Genomic DNA, 19,395 nt, shown 5'->3' on the forward strand with positions numbered 1-19,395 from the left:
TCAGGATCCTGAGGAAAGGAAGGATGGAGAGCAGCAGACCAAGGACCCAGGCCTTCAGAAAAGCAGAGTTTGACTTGCTTAAAGAACTCATGGGTAAGTTCCCTTGGGAAGCTAGTCTGATGGGGAGAGGAATCCAGGAGAGCTGGCTATACTTTAAAGAAGCCTTACTGACAGTGCAGGAATAAACCATCCCAATCCACAAGATACTAGTAAGTACAGCAGAAGACCAGCTTGGCTTAGCAGGGAACTCTTCAGTAATCTAAGTCACAAAAAGGAAGCTTATAAGAAGTGGAAACTTGGACAAATTACTAGGGAGGAGTATAAGAGCATTGCTCAGGTATGCAGGGTTGAAGTCAGGAAGGCCAAAGTGCAAATGGAGTTGCAGTTAGCAAGAGCCGTGAAGGGTAACAAGAAGGGTTTCTACAAGTATGTCAGTAGCAAGAGGAGAATCAGTGAAAGTGTGGGTCCCTTACTGAATGGGGGAGGTAACCTCATGACAGAGGATGCAGAAAAGGCTGAAGTGCTCAGTGCCTTCTTCCCCTCACTATTCACAGGCAAGGTCAGCTCCCAAACTGCAGTACCAGGCAGCACAGTTTGGGGAGGAGGTGAATAGCCAACAGTGGCAAAACAACAGGTTAGGGACTATTTAGAAAAGCCAGACATATACAAGTCCAAGGGGCCAGACAGGATGCACCCAAGGGTGCTGAGGGAGTTGGCTGATAGAAAGAGGATAGAAAACTGGCTGGAGCATCAGGCTTAAAGGGCTTGATGTCCAGTTGGCAGCCGGTATCAAGTGGAGTACCCCATTGATCAGTCCTGGGGCCAGTTTTGGCCAATGTCTTCATCAACGACCTGAAATATGGAATAGAGTCCCACCCCCCAGCAAGTCTGCAGATGATTCAGAGTGATGTAGACAAATTGGAGGATTGGACCAAAAGAAATCTCATGAGGTTCTACAAGGAGAAGTGCAAAGTCCTGAATTTAGGACAGAACAATCCTATACATAAGTACAGGCTTGGTGATGACTGGCTGGGCAGCAGCTCTGCAGAAAAGACCTGGAGTTAGAGTGGACAATAAGCTAAATATGAGCTAACAATGTGCCCTCATTGCAAAGAAGGCTAGTGCCATACTGAGATGCATCGGTAGGAGTGTTGCCAGTAGGTCAACACAAAAGTACACACCGGACACATCTACACATGTACTTTACTGTGGATTTGACTATTTAGCTCCCCAGTAAAGCATCACCATCTACATGTGCAGCCATATTAGACCTCAATAAACTAATTAACTCCAATGTAAGTCTGACACAAGTACTATCCTACAGTGGAGTTTAGTGCACCGCAGCACATGTGTAGACCATGACCAGGGCTGGCTGGGGCATGAGGGTACTACAGTGCAGAGGCTGCCTGCCAGCTAGTCCTACACTGTAGCACCCTCATGCCCCAGCCCACCCCTCTGCAGTACATTGAGCTGGGGCAGAGCAGCTCCAGGCTGGCGGGCTGACCTCTCGGGGCCCCTGCCAGCTGGGGCTGCTCCACTCCAGCAAAATGTGCTGCAGTCTTGGGTGCATGCATAAACACTGTGCCTAGAAGCAATAAAGCCCAGCATGAAATGTGTCAGAATTTATTCAGGCACACTAATTTTATGAATAGGTGTACCATTGCCAGGGCTGCTTGAGCATTCTGGGAATATTAACAAATGGTGGGCTAAGGGTATGAAGTTAACATGTTGGCTGAAAGAGCTTTAATACCAGTTTCAACTGTAGTCTAAGCAGGACTGGAGCAAACAATAAGTTTATCTGAAGTTAAAGTTTAAAATTAATTCTAGGAAAAATATTAGAGTCAGTAAGAGGTGCAGTGTACAAAATGACTTGATAGTCACTTTAACTACTGTTGTCACACTTCTTACCCTAGCAGCTCCATTTTTAGCCACAAATTTCTTAAGCCGTGTTGTAATTTAGCACCCCTAAGGTGTATCATTGCTTAATCTTTAACTTGCTCTGATGCTTGCTGCCAAATGCTTTTGCCATTATGACTTCATGTGTGTAAAACACTTCTGAGCTAAAGTGAGGTGAGCAATTTTCCCTTTAGATCCAAGCATCTGGGAGGAGAGCAATTTTTTTTGCTTGTGGGAACGTACTCTTTGAAACTGAAGCATTTAATGAAAATGACATTTGGAAATGACCCAAATGATTGATTACTGGAAATTAGCAAATTGGCACTACTTTTTTCTTTGAAACACCTAACAAGCTAGATCAACTGAACAATGTCAGAAGTTTTGGCACAGTTTGACTTACTTTTATGCTGAATTCTTCCACATCTTGCTTCCAGTTAGCTGGAAACATAGGACACGATAAACTGGGCTTCTTGCTTGAGGTGAATGTAACTGAAGTTCTGGAGGAAGGCAGGGCAGGGTGACACCTTCTGATCCTCACTTGTTTAGAGAAATTCTGGAGAGTTAGGAAATTCTCTAATATTCACTCTCTGGCAGTGTTTGAAATCTAAGCATGGATAGCAAGCCAAATTCAGTCTATGTTTAAATTTGGCTCAACAAAAACACCACATCTGTACACCTGCACAAGTAAGGATATACAAAATCTATGTGTTTGTGTTGGCAAAGCACACAAATGCATTACTTACAAACACTTCTAAAAATCTGGACCATCTCCTAAGATAACTGTTGGATTATAGTTACTGCATCAAATTGTCAAACATGATTAAAAAAATTACTTACAAAACTTGAATGCACGTGAAGCCCCTCACCTTAGGGACAGAAGTTACACATAGACTGATTTAAGTGATCAGAAACTAGTTTAAACCTTTAACAGAACATATGTTCAGTGCACGTAAATCAGTTTAAAAATGGCTGAAACTGTCTTAAGATAAACCTGGTTGAATGTAGTATCAGACTTAGCTGACTTGGGTCAAACCGGTTTATGCAACTTGTGTCCCAGACCCCTTCCTGGATTAAGCTAAAATCAGAATCCAACAGCATCCCAGATGCTTTGCAGCCTTGGGCATGGCTGTGCTCTCTGCTCCAGACAGCAGGGTTGGTCCCATCCCTCTGATCTCTAGCCTGAGCAGGGACGGGGGTGTGGCCAGACACATGGTCCCCTGATGCAAAGGAGGGCAGGGACAAGGTTTATTCTCCCACCCCTTACTGGAGGGCAGCAGCCCCATCAGCCATTCCCCCCCTCCCCGCTTCAGCGGCAGGAGAGGGAGCACAGCCAGAGCTGGCTGGCATGGCCCCCACCTAGGGCAGCCATCATAGAAGACATTCTGGTTTTCTGCTACTCTGTTCTCTATCCCCTATTGATACAAAACCTGATGCCTTTACGTCCTCTATTTTTCTCTTCAAGATAAAAATAGAGGACATAAAGGCATCCAGTTTTGTATCAATAGAGGACAGAGGACAACCAGACTGTCCTCTATACGGCTACCTTACCCCCACCATACACCTGCCTTGCCAGCGGCTGGGGCTTCAGGGCTGAGGTCAACTGGCCTGTGAGTGCTGCTGAGACCAGAGGCAGAGGGGCCATCCAAGGTTGGGACACTGGGGCTGGGCCCTTCCCAGCAGGCTGCAGCTTGGGTTGGAGCTGTGCAGCTCCCCATGCCCAAGCTGGGCTGGGCTGTCATAGAGCCCAAGCAGGCTGAGAAGGGCCCTGAGGGGCTGGCCCTGGGGACAGAGCTTTTTCCATCCCACTGGGGCTCCATAACAGCTCGGCCTGGCAGCACAGGTGGGGGCTGACTGGGGAGTGGACTTCCCAGGCCAGCTCGGAGGCACTGGTGGGCCCCAAGCCTAGCAGCCACTGCCACATCTGGGGCTGCAGGGGCACAGCCAGCTGTGGGCTGCTCAGGTCTAGGGGGGCTGTTCTGCTCCTTTGCCTCTAGCTGCTGCTCCCATGGTCATGCCATGCCACTCTTGGTGGCGGTGACAAGAAGCTTCAGCCCCCTGGCTTCTGCCCCACACATGGAGCTCTAGCTCCAACCCTCAGATGCTTTCCACCCAGATGCCTTCTGCCTTCCAAGACATCCAGGTGGAAGGCATCCAGGGGCTGTAGCCAGAGATCCACACACGGGGCAGAAATTGCTGGGCCTAGCAGAGCTGTTTTTCTCCCCTCACCTGCAACCACAGCTCCTGTCCTGCTGTACCACACAGTGTTGCTCAGGGCAGGGGGAGTTTCTGTCAGCTCAGCTGCTCCAGCTCAGCAAAGTTTGAAGCCATTGGGCTAAAGGAATCTCCCCCCATCCCAAGCAGAACTGCACAGCAGGTGCAGGAGCTGCAGGTGAAGGGAGAAAAACAGCCCTGCTGGGCCCTGTGGCTTCTGCCAGGCCCGCCAGCTTCTTACCCATGTGTGGAGTTCTGAATGCAACTTCCTTCCACTTGGACGCTTTGGAAGGTGGAAGGCATCTGGGGGATGGAGCTGGAGCTCCACACACAGAGCAGAAGCTGCGGGGATGAAGCTTCCCACCTCCCCTACCCTCCCATTCCCCACCCAGAGTGGTGTGGCAGAGTGCAGCAGCAACAGTGGCAGCAGCAGGTGAAGGGGACAGAACAGCCCCGTGGGCCCTGACCAGCCCACAGCTGGCTGTGCACCTGCAGCCTCAGGTTCTGCACAGCACAGGGGGCATGGTGATGCCTCTGAGCTGGCTCAGGAAGTCAGCTCCCCAGCCAGCCACCACCCATGCTGCCAGGCCAGGCTGTCACACAGCCCCAATAGGTTGGGAAGGGTCCTGCCCTGAGGGCCAACCCCACAGGACCCTACCCAGCTGGCTTGGGTGCAGGGAGCCAGAAGCATTCTGGCCACACAGCCCCCATGACCCCAACCCAAGCTGCCCCTCTGTCTCTGGCCTTAGCAACACTCCAGGGCAGGCTGGGCTCAGCTCCACAGCCCCAGCTGCAGCTTCAGCTTCAGCCCTGGGTGGACAGCAGGGCCATGCTGGTGGCTCTGGTCAGGCCCCCACCAGCCAAGCAAGAGCTGGGGGAAAATCTGGACAGAACCCGACTGGGGTCTGCTGCTTGGAGTCAGGTGAGTTTAATCCCCACCCCTTGCCCTCCTTTGCTTGAGGCACTGCCCTGCTGGTGTGTGGCCTTGGGGACAAGCCTGGTAATGGCCGCTTCCCTCCTATCCCTCCAGCCTAGATGAGGTCTTTACAGGCCAGGGTGGGGGTTGAAACCCCTCCACAATCATACTTAGCCCCTGTGGGGGGTCTGCCATGCCCCCAGGTCAGCTTCCCTCTAGCCTTGTGACTGTTGAAAGGGGAAGGGAGGGCTGCTCCAGCACCCCCCCCCCAGCCCCTGGTTTCTAGTCCGAGCCACTGCAGGCACGTGCCTGCATTTCCAGAATTAAATATGAATGTTTGTGCACTCGCAAGTCAGTTCAATCTTTGCAGGTTAGACTAACCTGCAAAGATTAAATCAATTCAGGCTCCAGCTTTGTGAATATCTGCCCCTAGCCCTATTGCATGTGTTAATTCAGACAAACAGATGTTTATGTTTATGTTTATGTACAGTTTATGTTTTGTGGGTGCATCTTTGGAGGCCTTTTGGAACTTTGTATGATATACATGGCTTACTTAGCAGACATCATTAAACAGAAAGTTCTAAACAGTATTCATATAAAGCATAACAACAAACACATTTGTCAATCTGTCTGTCTCTTATTTATTTGTATTCTTGGTTGCTCTGGCAGCAATGGAATGGAAGGGACACTGCCTTAATGGTCACCAGGGTGGTCAACCACAGACGGTTTTCGGCTACAGTCAGCGTAGCGGACACTTCTCAGCGTAGCATCAGTAAATACCGGTGCGTGATTCGCTCAGATGGTGGCTCTGGAGTTTCAAATTATGCAGAACTAATAGTGAAAGGTAAGTAGCATTAAATAAAAAAATACCTGTTGGATATTGTGTGCATGTAACAGTAGTTCAAGTGGAAATGCATATATAACTTTGTCCAGTGTGGTTTATGAATTTCTCAAGGCCCAGTTATTTTTCAAATTGTGTGGAATTTGGATAGGGTAGGTAAGGGTGGATTTTTTTACAGAATGAAAAACAGATTTTATATTTGATTTTAATGACACATGGAATGAATTGGGAAAAGAGGGTTTCCTTAGATCTCCAGATTCCTAGCTGCACATGAGAGGCACTCCTGGCAGCTCATGACAGGAGCATTAAAAGATGGCTTTACGTCACCTTTGTACTTTCCTGATCATAGGTCACTATGCATTGGTCTGGCCATGTGCACAACTCACAGGAGTCTCTGAGTTACTCTGAGGGGCTAGGCTAAGGGATAAGTCTCAACTTGTTTTATCTCTGAGCTAAATGGTGGCTAGCTGGAGGCTTTGTGTAAAATTGAATGTGTAAGTACAATTACTGATTTGTAGAGGGTATTATCTATAATCTGATCAAGACTATTCTACCTGTCAGGTTTGAGTTTTGTGGAACTACAGTCCCCCTCTGGAAAACCATGTGGATTGATGTGTATTAAAGGGCTGTAGGGCTGAATTTGTTTATCTGGGATTTTATAATATACATTCCCATGCATTTATACATGCCACTGTTCAGGGAGGAAGCACAGCAAAGATTCCTGTATGGCTTTAGCCTTTGGCTATGTGGTTGGAAGTGATCACCAGGTAAGAAGGCAGGGCAGCCCTGAATTCCAATCTTGCTGCCTCTGTTGCTTACTTTGGGTGCATATACACATGAAAGGAGGCTGCTCTGATGTGCTGTAATTACAGCATGTCGGAGCAGACTTGATTGAGTCTGCTGGAGTGTGGTAATTACTGTGCTCCAGCAGACGCCAGCATAATGTGTGTCAGCATCCCTGCACTAAAAAATGGCAGCGGTGCTTTAACTAAAGCTTGTTTGACAAGCTTCAGTTAAAGCACCACTGCTGCCATTTTTCAGTGTGGGGACGCTGATACATGTGATGCTCTGGGTGCTCTTGGAGCCACTCTAATTAAAGTACTGCCCCCCTGAGCACATCTATAAGCACCCTTTGGTTTTTGAAGGAGTCATTATACCTTTCTTAGTTTTATCATATATAAAATGCAGGTAAGTGGTTATGAATACTTTCCAGCATTGCTAATCAACTCATTAAGGCCTAAACAGTACTTTAAAAACCAAGTGCTGTGTATTATGATGTCCCTTCAGACTACAGCTGATGAAAAGACTGATTGTGTAAAGTCCTGAGTGCTTTTAATTTCCATTAAGGGCATCTGCACCTTTTGGGATCTAACCTGAAGTGAACAAAATAAATAAGAACTCATGATTGAAATGAACCCAGGGATGCATGTGAGCATTTTGAGAGATGTGTTGTGTTTAAATGGAAGGAAGGCAATCAGCAAAAGGAAATAAATATCAGACGGTGCAAACCTTGGTTAAGAATGTGCCTGACTGTCTCCCCCTCAGACATGTTAGCAGGTAAGATGGAAAGAAGAGCAAGTTATAAATATCAATAGATAGCCTTCCAACACAAGAGACATTGATTCATTTTTGGAGTGTACAGGCAGACTGCTAGACAGAGACAATTATGGATGGCAGGACAAATAGAGAAAGATAATTAAGGGCAGAATGTATAACTTTTCCATGTCTTGCTCCTTCTTTCCAAGCAGGTAAATTTCAGTGGCTGATTTGAGGTTAGTCCTATGCAGCACTGATGTCACAATGGGATTGCATGAATCAATGCTTCTGAAAGCATCTGACTAATTTAGGCATGAGTAATAACAAATTCTCACAGCGTGCACACAGGCTGAAATGAAAGTAAATTGGAATTGTTTAATTCTAAAGAGATGTTTATTGAATTGCAATAATGTACTTAGGTATACATTAAATTAGGTTGTAACTGAAGTCTCGCGCAATTGACAATCTTGTCCCTAAATCCACTAGATCTAAGATAAAGGCCTGCTTCATGTGTTCTCTCCCCCATTCACTTGAGCACACAGTTATCTGGTGGGGTTTCAACAAAGAACAAGGGTTTGAAGTATGTTCTTTTCCCTCTGCTAGAGCACTTTTTATCTCCCTAATATTACATTTATAGAAGATGTATCTTGGGATAAGAAAGAGCAACTTGTGTTTTGAAGCAACACACAAATATAATCTAATAAATCCAGAGGATAGATTCTGTTTTTGCATGCACTTGCTACTCGCAGTGACTTCATTTCGAATGACATGTGCTTGTCTAGGGGAGTAAGCTGGACAATAAAATGAAACAAGACATACTCCACCTTTGCCTGCTTCTGTAAATCATGCAGTCCTAGGTATCTAACAAAATTAGAACAGCAGTAAAATTGTAATCCTTAGTAGTGATCTTATGGATAGATCATTATTTTGTTTTTTTATTATTTTGTCAATATATTTGTAGATAGATTATACCTTTCTAGTACTAATAAAGCCCATTTTGTGAATGCCATCCCTGCTTATGTGAGCATCTTTGGAGATATTCCAGGCTTTCTTCTCAATTAGCAGACATTGTCTACAAATGATAGCATATTTTCTTCACATCCCAGAAACGAGAATCAAACAAGACAAATGTAACATTCCATTATAACCATTTCACTATCTTTTAGGGTAGAGACAGAAATTACACATAAACCAGTAGAAGTCAACAGAAAAAGTTTTAAACCTGTAACAGAACAGAGGTTCAGTGCACATAAACCAATTTCCAAACAGCTGACACTGGTTTAAGATAAACCTGGTTGACTGTAGTAGCAAACTTAACTGATTTGGGTCAAACCAGTTCATGAAACTTTTGTCCCAGACCCCTTCCTGGTTCAAGTTAAATGTCAGTCTCTCAGCATGCCAGCATGCTTTCTAGCTCTGGGCTTGGCTGTGCTGTCTGCTCCATCAAAGAATGGTTATGGGGTGGGGGAGAGGAGGCAGGGACTGCCCCCTCCCCTCCAGGCAAACCCCAGCTGGGGTCTGGGGCCAGGGAGGGAGATTAAATGCCCCTTCCCCCATTCAGACTTACTGCTGGCAGTAACTGTGAACTACAAATCCCAGAGGCACCTGGAAGAAGGCGGAGAAAGTGATGAGCAACCCTGCAGAGTCCTAAAGTTGTGAGTCTGAACTGTAAATCCCAGAGACCTCAAGAGCAGCAGGAAGAGGAAGCGAACACACAACCCATGCTGGCTACATGCCAGAGAGCCATACTCTAGGACCCCTGAGCCTCTGGCCTGAGGCACTGCAGGCACATGGCTGCATTTCCAGATTCAGAAATGAATGTCTGACCATTTGTTTGTCAGTTTAATCTCTGCAGCTTAAACTAACCTGCAAAGACTGAATCAACTCAGGCTTTTTGACTGTCTGTACTTAGCCTTACTGTCTTACCTCAAGGTCTTCCATTGGCTCCCTCTAAATGTAACATTTAGGCCACAGGTGATATATTATATGTGGCATAAATGAGAAAGGTATTACAAATACACCCAATTTAAGGTGCCATAATAATGTTCCACATACAATGCAGAACAAGTTTATCGTTGATTTGTATCAAATTTAACATGCGGCTGAGTCTGACAGTCAGTTGGTTGTTAGTCCCAGGGCTGAGACTGTACTGGGGTATAAAACTGGCCACTGTGCAGTCCTGATCATCGGACCAACAATCAGTTGAATGTTGGTGTCAGCCTAAAGCTGGGGAGGTGGAGCCAAAGGCTTTCCCACTAGGCCTTTTAACCCTGCACCTGGCAGCTCTGGCTGGGGTGTTGAGTACAGGGGATCAGAGGCTCCCCGTGTGGGAGACAATGTGCCTTGTTGGCCTCCGTCCCTGGATAGCCCTGGGTCTTGGGGCTGATGATTATCTGATTGTCAGCCGTGCATGTGGGACTAAGGCACCTGGTGTTCAGTTTCCAGTGCAGGAGAAGCCTGAGATTATGATTAGGATGACTGGCATGATTGTAATGGCAAATTATGTGCTCTGCCTTGAACATGTGTCATGTTCATCAGAGTTCAGGTCCCATTGTGCCATTGAATGGATGTACAACAAAGGCCATTTTTACATATGTAATAAATTGATATTGTTCTGCACAATGTAGCATTTAGGAAGCCTGAATATTTTTCTTCTTGCTGTACTGACCACATTTGAATAGTTAAAAAGTTACAGAAAAAATGATAATGTAGCCTGGCAGTAGTTCAAATCTTGAGAACAATGTGAGGTTTGCCTAAGTAAAGGCTGTCTATAATAAAGTCCCTACAGAATCTTATATAAGGTATTGGTCATATTAGAAATACACTAAAATTATATTCTCATCACATATCTTAAATACACTCATCTCAGGTGAGTGTCATACCATTTTAATTAGTGGTGTGAATGTGTTCAGGCCTCACCTGGCTGCTACTCTTACTCATGTAGAAGGCTGTCTAGCAGGAGGATTCAGGTAACTAGGGGAAGTTGTCATGGCATCAGCTAGCTGCTAAACCAGAAGTATTGTAGTGTGTATAGACTAACTTCCTCTAGCCAATTCTCCTGTGGTTTAGCTCCCTAGAAATTGGGCATTAATTTCTCTTCTGACCTCAGTTCCACAACTATTAGAACGCACATGGAATACTTGACAAAATCACTTTATGAATGTCCTGGATCTCCTTCTACTGACTTTAAAGCATTTGGCTAGTCCAAACCAATAAAAGCCATTCTTGCTTGAATGGCTTTCTGTTATCTCACGTATGATATTTGGGACAGCTCTGCATTTATCTTTCAGTCTTACCGTAATGTCTTTAGGCATTAGAGACTGATTCCTTCATTGGAGTAAGAGGCAAGACGTTGTCTTTTTAGGGGCTGCTTTTGCTATTTCTTCTTAAATTGCTTTTCAGCTGTGCTACTTGTCACTGTATAATTGCATTCTCAATTTATTAAGTCACCATGCAGCTCTGAGAAGAGTTAGTACTAGAGATCTGAGACAGCAGATGTTCTCCTATTAATGCACATGAAAGAAAAAATTGACCAGTGCGTGGAATCAAGATATTCTAATGTGAAAAGCATAGGGAACATTTAAAATTGTTATGAAGATCTGGCAGTAGATATGAAATGCACATACAGAACCGTATGACAGATATAAAAGTATGGGAGAAAACTCAAGATTATTAAACAGCAAGACTAGACAAGAAGTAGATGTGGAAAATAGCCTGCCAAATGCAAATATGATTCAAAATAGTCACAGTAGGGATGATCACCTACCAACAGTCAATATAGAGCTGGTGAAAGAACACCTAGAGAGGCTGGATATCTATAAGTCAGCAGGACCGAATGAACTCCATCTGAGAGTGCTGAACAAACTAGCTGAGGTCATTGCAGGACCCACTGGTGAACCTCTTTGAGAATTCTTGGTGCTGAGGAGAGGTCCCAGAAGTCTGGAAAAGGACCAATGCTGTGCCCATCTTCAAGAAGAGGAGAAGAGAGGAACTACAGATCTATCTGCCTGACTTCAATCCCAGAAAAAATCCTCCAAAAATTTCTCAAGGAATCCATTTGCAATAAGCTAGTAGAAGGCAAAATTCTGAATGACAGCCAGCATGGTTTTGTCACAGGCAGGTCGTGTCTGACTAACCTCATCTCCTTCTACAACCAGGTTACTCACCACCTGGATAAGGGAGATGAGGTTGATGTCATTTACTTGGACTTTAGGAAGGCCTTTGACTTGGTGTTCCATGAGGCTCTTAAGGTAAAACTAGGGGACTATGGGCTCAACAATTCAAGGGTCAGATTGTAGGGAAACTGGCTGCAGGGTTGGACCCAGAGAGTAGTAATAGATGGATCTGTGTTGACCCAGTAGAAGGTAGCCAGTGGGATCCCCCCAGGTTTGGTGCTTTTCAACATCTACATCAATACTCTGGATGTGGGGGTGAAAGGCACAATAGTAATGTTTGCTGATGACATTAAGCTTTGGGAAAGTATGGCCATGCCTCAAGGTCAGCTGACACTCCAGGTAGACCTAAACAGATTAGTTAAATGGAAAGACCAGAACCAGATGCTGTTCAAGACTGAGAAGTGTAGTGATCCATCTGGGGAGGAAAAGTCTGTGACAAACTTACAGGCTCAGTCGTGCTACATTACCTAGCACCATGTCTGAAAAGGACCCAGAGATCATAATTAACCGTAAAATGAATATGAGCCACCAGTGTGAGATGCTGCAGTTAGCAGAGCAAACAATACTCTGGCATGCATCAACTGATGCATCTCAAGCAAAACTAAGGAAGTTATTCTCCCACTCTACTTGGCATTGGTAAGGCCACAGTTGGAGTATTGCATTCAGTTCTGGGCACCGCCCTTCAAGAAGGATGTGGAGAAGCTTTAGACAGTCCAGAGAAGAGCCACTTATATGATTAGAGGCCTGAAGAGCAAGCCATGTGAGGAAAGGCTAGCAGATATGGGAGTGTTCAGCCTAGAAAAGAGAAGACTTTAGGGGGATTTGATGGCAGCTTACAAATATATCAGGGGGTAGGCGAAAAACTATTCAGCAAAGTGCCCCAGGGGAAAACCAGGAGCAATGGTCATAAACTCATAGGAGTTTTCAGACTGGATATAAGGAAAAACTTCTTTGTGTGACCAGACTCTGGAATAGACAACCAGCAGGGGTGGTGCAGGCACCTACACTGGAGATCTTCAAAAGGAGACTTCAAAAGGGAGTGGGGCAGCTGGGGTTTGCCTGGAGGGGGATGCACACCTTGCTGGGGTTATTTGACCTCAGAAGTCTTTGCTGCCTAGAGGAGTAGGGCTGGACCCTATGATCTCATGAGGTCCCTTCCAGCCCTAAATTTCTGTGAATCTATGAAGATTTGACTACCACAGAAACTAGAACTAGGACTCCAGATATTTGCCATACCTACCAATTTTTAGTAAAGACTGCTGAAATGGTTTGGAACCCTTTATAACACAGACCTAACTTACTCTTGGAGTAGGATTTGAAGAGGGGACCTAAAGTGTGTTGCTGAAAGAGCTCCAGAGAGGTAAGCTCTTAACATCTTATTAAAGAAGACAAATAAAGGGAAAGTGAATAGTAAGTTGAAAGAGTTTGAAGAGACAGAATGGGCTGGCTCCCTGAGAAAACATTGTACTTTGGGGACATAGCACTGAGAACTTAAGTTGAAGAGGGACTAAAATTAAGAGGTGTAGATGTCGGTAAAGTAAGAGTGCTGGTTCTCTTCCTTCTTCTTGCCCTTTCCACTTCTCTGATGGTCAAGTGATCCACAAGGATTTGGTCTACCAGGCCAAATCCTCAGATGTTGTGGTGGAGCCACCTTTGGAACAGGCAGTGCAGTGGGAAACAGCTTTGTACTGTCCTCATTTCCTGAAGCTGTCAGTGTTAGCCTATCTAGTTGTTGCTATACCCTCAACTCAGTTCAAAACAATCCAGAGGGACAGCTGCAGGAGGTAGGAATTGTTCTAGGAGAAGAATTCTGTACACACTCTTACCTGGCCCTGCTCTAATACTCTCTCAATGCCCAGGGCAGACAGTGTGGCAGTTCTTATTCAGCAGTATGCTACATAGGTGGTTAAGCTGTCTGTATAGCCCCTATGTGGTGAGATTTGTCCAAGACACTGTCATTTGGGCTATGATAACAAGGTTTTCTTTTTTGGTACATCATTGCCCTGTGCTAAACAGCCTCTTGTTCATGTTATATTTGAACCAAAAATGTCTCATGAGCCACTCAGACATTTCCTTGAGATATGGAGACAGATTATAAGCAGAACACACATGATGTAGCGAGAACCATATACATGATGTCAGAGCATATATCCTGGATATCCACTTGGGTGATTTTCATAGGCCAAGCATGAAGGCTTACTAGCTCTGATATTGATAACCTGGCAAGTGCAATTATCTAGGTTGCCTTCAGACTCCTAAACCTTTTATTACATGTAAAGCAGCTAGTGTCACGGTAGTGAAACTGAAAATGACACTTTCAAGCACCTATGTTTTCATGCTTGCTAAAAGAATTGGCCTGTACCCCAGGATATTCAGGCTTTAAATTTTTATTATGACTGAATTGCTATTCCCATAATTGCACAATAGTACAAGAAGTTAATGATTGCAAGTGCACTGAGAAAGTGAGATTGGAATTCACATATTTCAGTCATGACTACAGGAGTGGAGGGATATATTAAAAGGTAACAGAATGTGCTGTGACTTGCCAATTGTGTCCGTCAGATTGGGTTTTCCAGTCTATCCAGGCACTTACTATAAATGATTCAGGTGATGAGCTCAGCCTTGCTCAAGAACATGTGCATTTCAAGTTCCAGTGTTAAAATACTTTTCTGTTATGCATAACAAAGTTCAGTTAAGTAAGTGAAATGCATGAAAATTCCTATCTGGGTTTCCCAGACTGCAAAAGCTGTTGATAGATTTGGATTCATATGCCTGAGTAAAGCATATTAATCAAGATCCTCAAAGTTATCACCTTGGGTACACGAAAAAGTCTCTTGCGCTAGCACAACCAACAGTATCAGTTAAGCTGTGAAAATGAGGGTTTCCCTTGGGCAGGCTGCTATCTCCGTCTCCATTTTTTCCAGTTCGTGAAATTAGATTCAGTCTGTAGAATTTGCAAGTACTGTACCATGAGAAGTTAAGTGTAGATTTGATATGGTGTGTAATGAGGTTGCTTTGCCCAACCTTGCACAGACACAGACTGTGTTTTGTGTGAACTGTCTGTAAAGGTTATACTATCTCTGAAATGACTGGCACAAGCGAGAACAACTCTGTGATTGCTTTTTGTCTCACAGCTACTTCAGCTTCTTTATTCATGTTGGTAACACTGATTTTGGGAAATGCATTGCTCTAGTCTTTGGAGTCTGAGCTTGGAAGCTAATGTCTTGGATTTCTCATTGAACAAACTGTTTTAATAGTCCAGTTAAAATTGCATAATTTTATTCAGTGAGTATATGGTGTGGATAGGGAAAGCAAGTGATTTTTCAGACATTTATTTTCCCATATCAAATTATTTTTGTTCTTTCATTTTTGCTAATCACTTTAGAAACGTAGGTAAGAGAATCTGTTATTTCAAATACACTGGCAATTAGTACAATGTGAAGAAATAGACAGAATGATGGACATTTTTCAAGGAAATTATTTCCCCTTTCTGCCATTTACTTCTCCACAGGAATACAGAAGTTTACTTTCCTATATATCTGTCAGATCTTATACATGGAAGTAGGCATATGTCACGAAGTAGACATGTGTTCACATACATGTGCCTGGCATTACCATAAATTTAGGGGTACCCAAGTCATGAAGTATAAATTAGATCCACGGTGTGCAAGAAGAATGTGTGTTGTTTTCAGGAGGGCTCACAGTCAGTGGGGAAAAAAAACCCAAGAAGCCAATGATGGCTTAGCTTTCAGTGTTGCCCAGCCTCTTTAAAGATACAGTTATATTCTACATGGAACCTATTGAGACCTCTGTCTAATGCCTGGTGTTCAGTTTGGCATTTGTGATATGAATACATTCTCCTTTCAAACCCAGGGGTTAAGTTTTAACTTTCACAATGAATTACTTGTATTAAAAAAGTGCTATATAAATGTAACCTAATATAATGTTCTCTATTTCTAAGGCAAGGCTGAGTCAAAAAGTTGGCATCTGAATTCAGATTTTACCTAAATTTAGGTAGGTAGTGGGGGTGGTGGTTTGGCTTCATGTTTCATTTCTATATTACCAAGCAATACTCTTGCCTACCACGGAATCTAAAATATTGGGCAGAGTGGGAGGAATAAATGTCAGCTCATAAGAGTAGGGAGATTTAAAGATAATTGTGTTGTTAGAGCACAAGGGAACTTTGCAACTGCAGTTACTGTGTGATTTTATAGAATCAGTTTGGCAGCTGGGTAGACTTGTAGAAAGAGGCGTCAGTACAAGATTTAACATGATACTTCCTCTTCTCCTCCTCCATTCAATCAGAACAATAAAACTTCCTTGAGTTACCCAAAAGTCAACTAGCTTTATATCCAGCTCATAAGATTTTTCTGTAGTCTCCTTGAATTGTGTACCTCTACTAACCATATCTGTAAATAGTCAGCAGGCTTCTCACACTACCTTCAGTTCTGCTGATTTTGAACTGCTACAGCTGGGTTTCCAATTAATCACAGCTGGCTAAATCAAACTCTAATGGCTTGTAGGAGCTAGAAAGTAGCTGGCAGTTTTATTGGTCTCCCTTGAATTTAAAATGCTAGATTAACACCTCTTTAGGTAAGGAAAAAAACAAACTGAAATAGGAGTTTCTTTTGTTGAAAGTAAGCTTTCCCTTCTGCCTTGAGCTGAGCAACATTTGCATTGGGTTGCTTAGTTAATTCTTTCCACTGGATTGTGGGAGTGGGGATCCTTTGCACTGCTTCTGAGAAAACTAGACTTGTTACTGCTGTGACTTGAACAAAGATGAAGTTAGCAGCTACTGTTCACACCTCCTCCATTTCATGTTCCTTCTTACTCATCTCCTGTTTGAGCATAAATCCACAAAAAAGGAAAAAATAATTAAAGAAAAAGCAACCCAAGGTATACATGTGGAAATAGGGCAAACTCCTGCTTTTTCTATATTTAGTGATCTCCTCTGATTTCTAAACAGAAGATGGCAGACTCCAGTCTTTGCCCTGAAATTTTGAGAGCTGTGAGACACTAAGGCTAGGGACAAAAATTACAGATAAACTGGTTTAAGTGATCAGAAATTGATTTAAACCCGTAACAAAACAGAAGCTTAGTGCACATAAACCAGTTTAAAAATGGTTGAAACTGGAATAAGATAAACCTGGCTGAATGTAGTATCAGACTTAAGTTTTTGAAGTCAAACCAGTTTATGTAACTTCTGTCCCAGACCCATTCTTGGTTCAAGTTAAATCACAGTCCCCCAGAATCCCAGCATGTTTTGCAGCCCGGGTCTGGGCTGTGCTGTCTGCACCAGAAAGCAGGACTGGCCCCATCCCTCTGCTCCCTAGCTGAAGCACACAGCAGAACAGGGCAGGAGGGCTTCTCCAGACCTACCCCCTGCCCTGCCATGTGCCCTGCCAGCATGGCTGGGGCTGGTCTCCATGGCAACCCCAGCCTGGAGCTTTCACAGCACAGCTGGGGTTTCCATGGAGACCGGCCCCAGCTGTGCACAGAGGTGGCTGGGAAATGGAGTCCACTGCTGACCGGGTCTGACCCACAAGCCGGACCTTGTCTGTCCCTGGTCTAAGGAGAATTCCACATGAATAAGAGAGAGGCTTAGTGCCCCTCATTTCTTAGCCCTGTGTTGCAACAGCACCTTAGAATTTTATCTAACATAGCAGTAAAGAGACAATGGAGAAGGCAACCAATCTTTATATTCAAAATCAGGTTTGTAGTCTGACTTACGTAAACATGTTATCTAATATCAACTATAACTCATAAGTTGAATGTACTTCCCTAAATGTTTCATAGTTGGTAGGGTTGGAAGGGACCTGAGCAGATCATCAAGTCCAACCCCCTGCCATGGCAGGAAAGAGTACTGGGGTCAAACAACCCCAGCGAGATGTTCATCCAGCCTCCTTTTAAAGACCCCCATGGTAGGAGCCAGCACCACTTCTCTTGGAAGTTGGTTCCAGATCCTAGCCACCCTGACAATGAAGTAGTGCCTCCTGATATCTAGCCTGGTCTGTTCACAGACAGAATTCAGGAATTTGCCCCAGTTTCTTTTGGAACTTAAGCCAACTAATTTTGTATTACTTTACATGTGAGTATTTCGTAATTTCTGTCTTTCGAATTAGCCAAACTTTTCCAAACAAAATGAAAGTGGTTCATCTCTCTGACAACAATTAGGAATGCCTCATATTGACATATTTAATACAGTGATGGATCAGATAAATTTGCCTATGTTCCACTTTTGCCAAATCACCTATAGAAACTGGCCTCTCAGAGTTTAAGCATGTCTAACTTTTTCTGTGGCTTTTCCTGAAGTGTCAGACACCCAGCAGTCCAACACTGGAGGCAGATGTGCTAGGAAGCATCTGCTGCTCATGAAATGCATGTCTTGTGCCTTTGTCTTTCTTTAACCGAAAGAGTTTTCTGTGCAGTGGAATTATTGTATTTCCATTACATAGCAATTCAGATTTGGGGAGTTGTGGATAGATTCCTGCAGGGTAGTTTGGGCAGCAATCTTTTATCCAGTCAGAAATGGAAATTAGATTTTTGTTCTTTTGCCCATTTTCCTCTTCAACTCAAAGTAGATGGATTTGATGTGGGTAGGAAATTTAGGTGACTTTATATTAGCTTTGTGTTGACTAGATGTTGAGAGAGCTGAGAGAGGATTCCATTTACATGAGGTAGAACCCTAGTATTTACTAGGGCTGTGTGAAGCTTCAGTCTCTGTTTTGATTTGGCGGAGATTTGGCCTGATTTGGTGGCTGAATCTCCGAACCTGAATTGAATCACAGGACCCTTTAATTTCCTCTGAATCGAATCGTAAGCCTCTGAATCGATTTGGAGAGATTCAGAAACATTTGGAGATTTGGACATAGACATGGCTTTAAATGTTTTTTTCTATATACCTCTAGGTAGCAGGGGCTCATGAATGCTGCAATGCTGGGGCACATGGAGTGTCCCACAGAAGCATATGGGGCTCCCCAGTGCACTTGGCAGCAGACCCAGAAGTGGACCAAAAGCACTTCTGGTCCACTTCCAGGTCTGTCTGGGAGTGCAAGGGTCGGAGGGGGGTGGTCATTCCCCTGCCTGCTCAGCGACTGGTGCCTCCTGGGTCTGGGGGGCACCTGGGGTCCCCTGTGACTGATTGCTGAGCCAGGGAGGTGTGGGGACCCCCCAGCATGCTCCCTGATAACCCAGAAGTGGACCAGAAGTAGTTCTAGTCCACCTCCTGGTTCACTGCTGAGCATATGGAGGGACCTCTCCCCCCATACACACACTCCTGTGGGACACTCCATATGCCCCAACACTGCAACGATCGTGAGCCACACCTGCTACCTCAAGGCACGTAGAAAAAAAACTTTTAAAGCTGTTTCTGTGTCCAAATCGCTGATTCTCTGAATCAGCATTGAATCTTCATATTCGGCCAAATGAAATCAGGGACAGTGATCTGAATCAACCAATAAAATAACTGTCCTTGATTCAGGGTGAATCTGAATCCAAATCAAATAGGGCCCACTTCGCACACCCCTAGTATTTACCTTCTGGGAACAGTAGCACAATTTGGGGGATATATGAAAATGTTTAAAAACTATAACATCTATTTGCTCTGAATCATCTTAGCAAGCATGCCAGAAACCAGGACATAACAAGAAAAAGCTTGGTAAGGCAACTGGTTTTTTGGGGGTATTTTTCTTTTTTCTTTTTTAAATGAGCCTTGTTTGTTAAGAATAACTCAAGTAGAGCTGTAAGGAGACCATAATTTCTATGAAAAATGTCATAGTTCCGAATGTATTCTGTTCTAAATGGGGGGGGGGGGGGGGGGG

The 19,395-nt window shown here is 44.3% G+C and overlaps 1 protein-coding gene and 1 long non-coding RNA gene across 2 annotated transcripts in view; one reads left to right on the forward strand and one right to left on the reverse strand.

Moving 5' to 3' along the window:
• Positions 1 to 5,058, reverse strand: part of LOC109294602 — a 15,454-nt gene extending 10,396 nt beyond the window's left edge. The window contains exons 1-2 of the long non-coding RNA XR_002096580.1: positions 5,047 to 5,058; positions 4,374 to 4,376 (exon numbers count right to left, since the gene is read on the reverse strand). This is a non-coding gene — a long non-coding RNA (uncharacterized LOC109294602). The remainder of the gene's footprint in view (positions 1 to 4,373; positions 4,377 to 5,046) is intronic.
• The window catches only part of PTPRT (protein tyrosine phosphatase, receptor type T), a 1,137,038-nt gene that overhangs the window by 512,251 nt on the left and 605,392 nt on the right, over positions 1 to 19,395 (forward strand). The window contains exon 6 of the mRNA XM_019513020.1: positions 5,693 to 5,867. Coding sequence (XP_019368565.1) covers positions 5,693 to 5,867 — 175 coding nt within the window. The remainder of the gene's footprint in view (positions 1 to 5,692; positions 5,868 to 19,395) is intronic.

Source organism: Gavialis gangeticus, unplaced genomic scaffold (assembly GCF_001723915.1).
Source record: "Gavialis gangeticus isolate Ggan-Ray unplaced genomic scaffold, GavGan_comp1, whole genome shotgun sequence".
NCBI lineage: Eukaryota > Metazoa > Chordata > Crocodylia > Gavialidae > Gavialis > Gavialis gangeticus.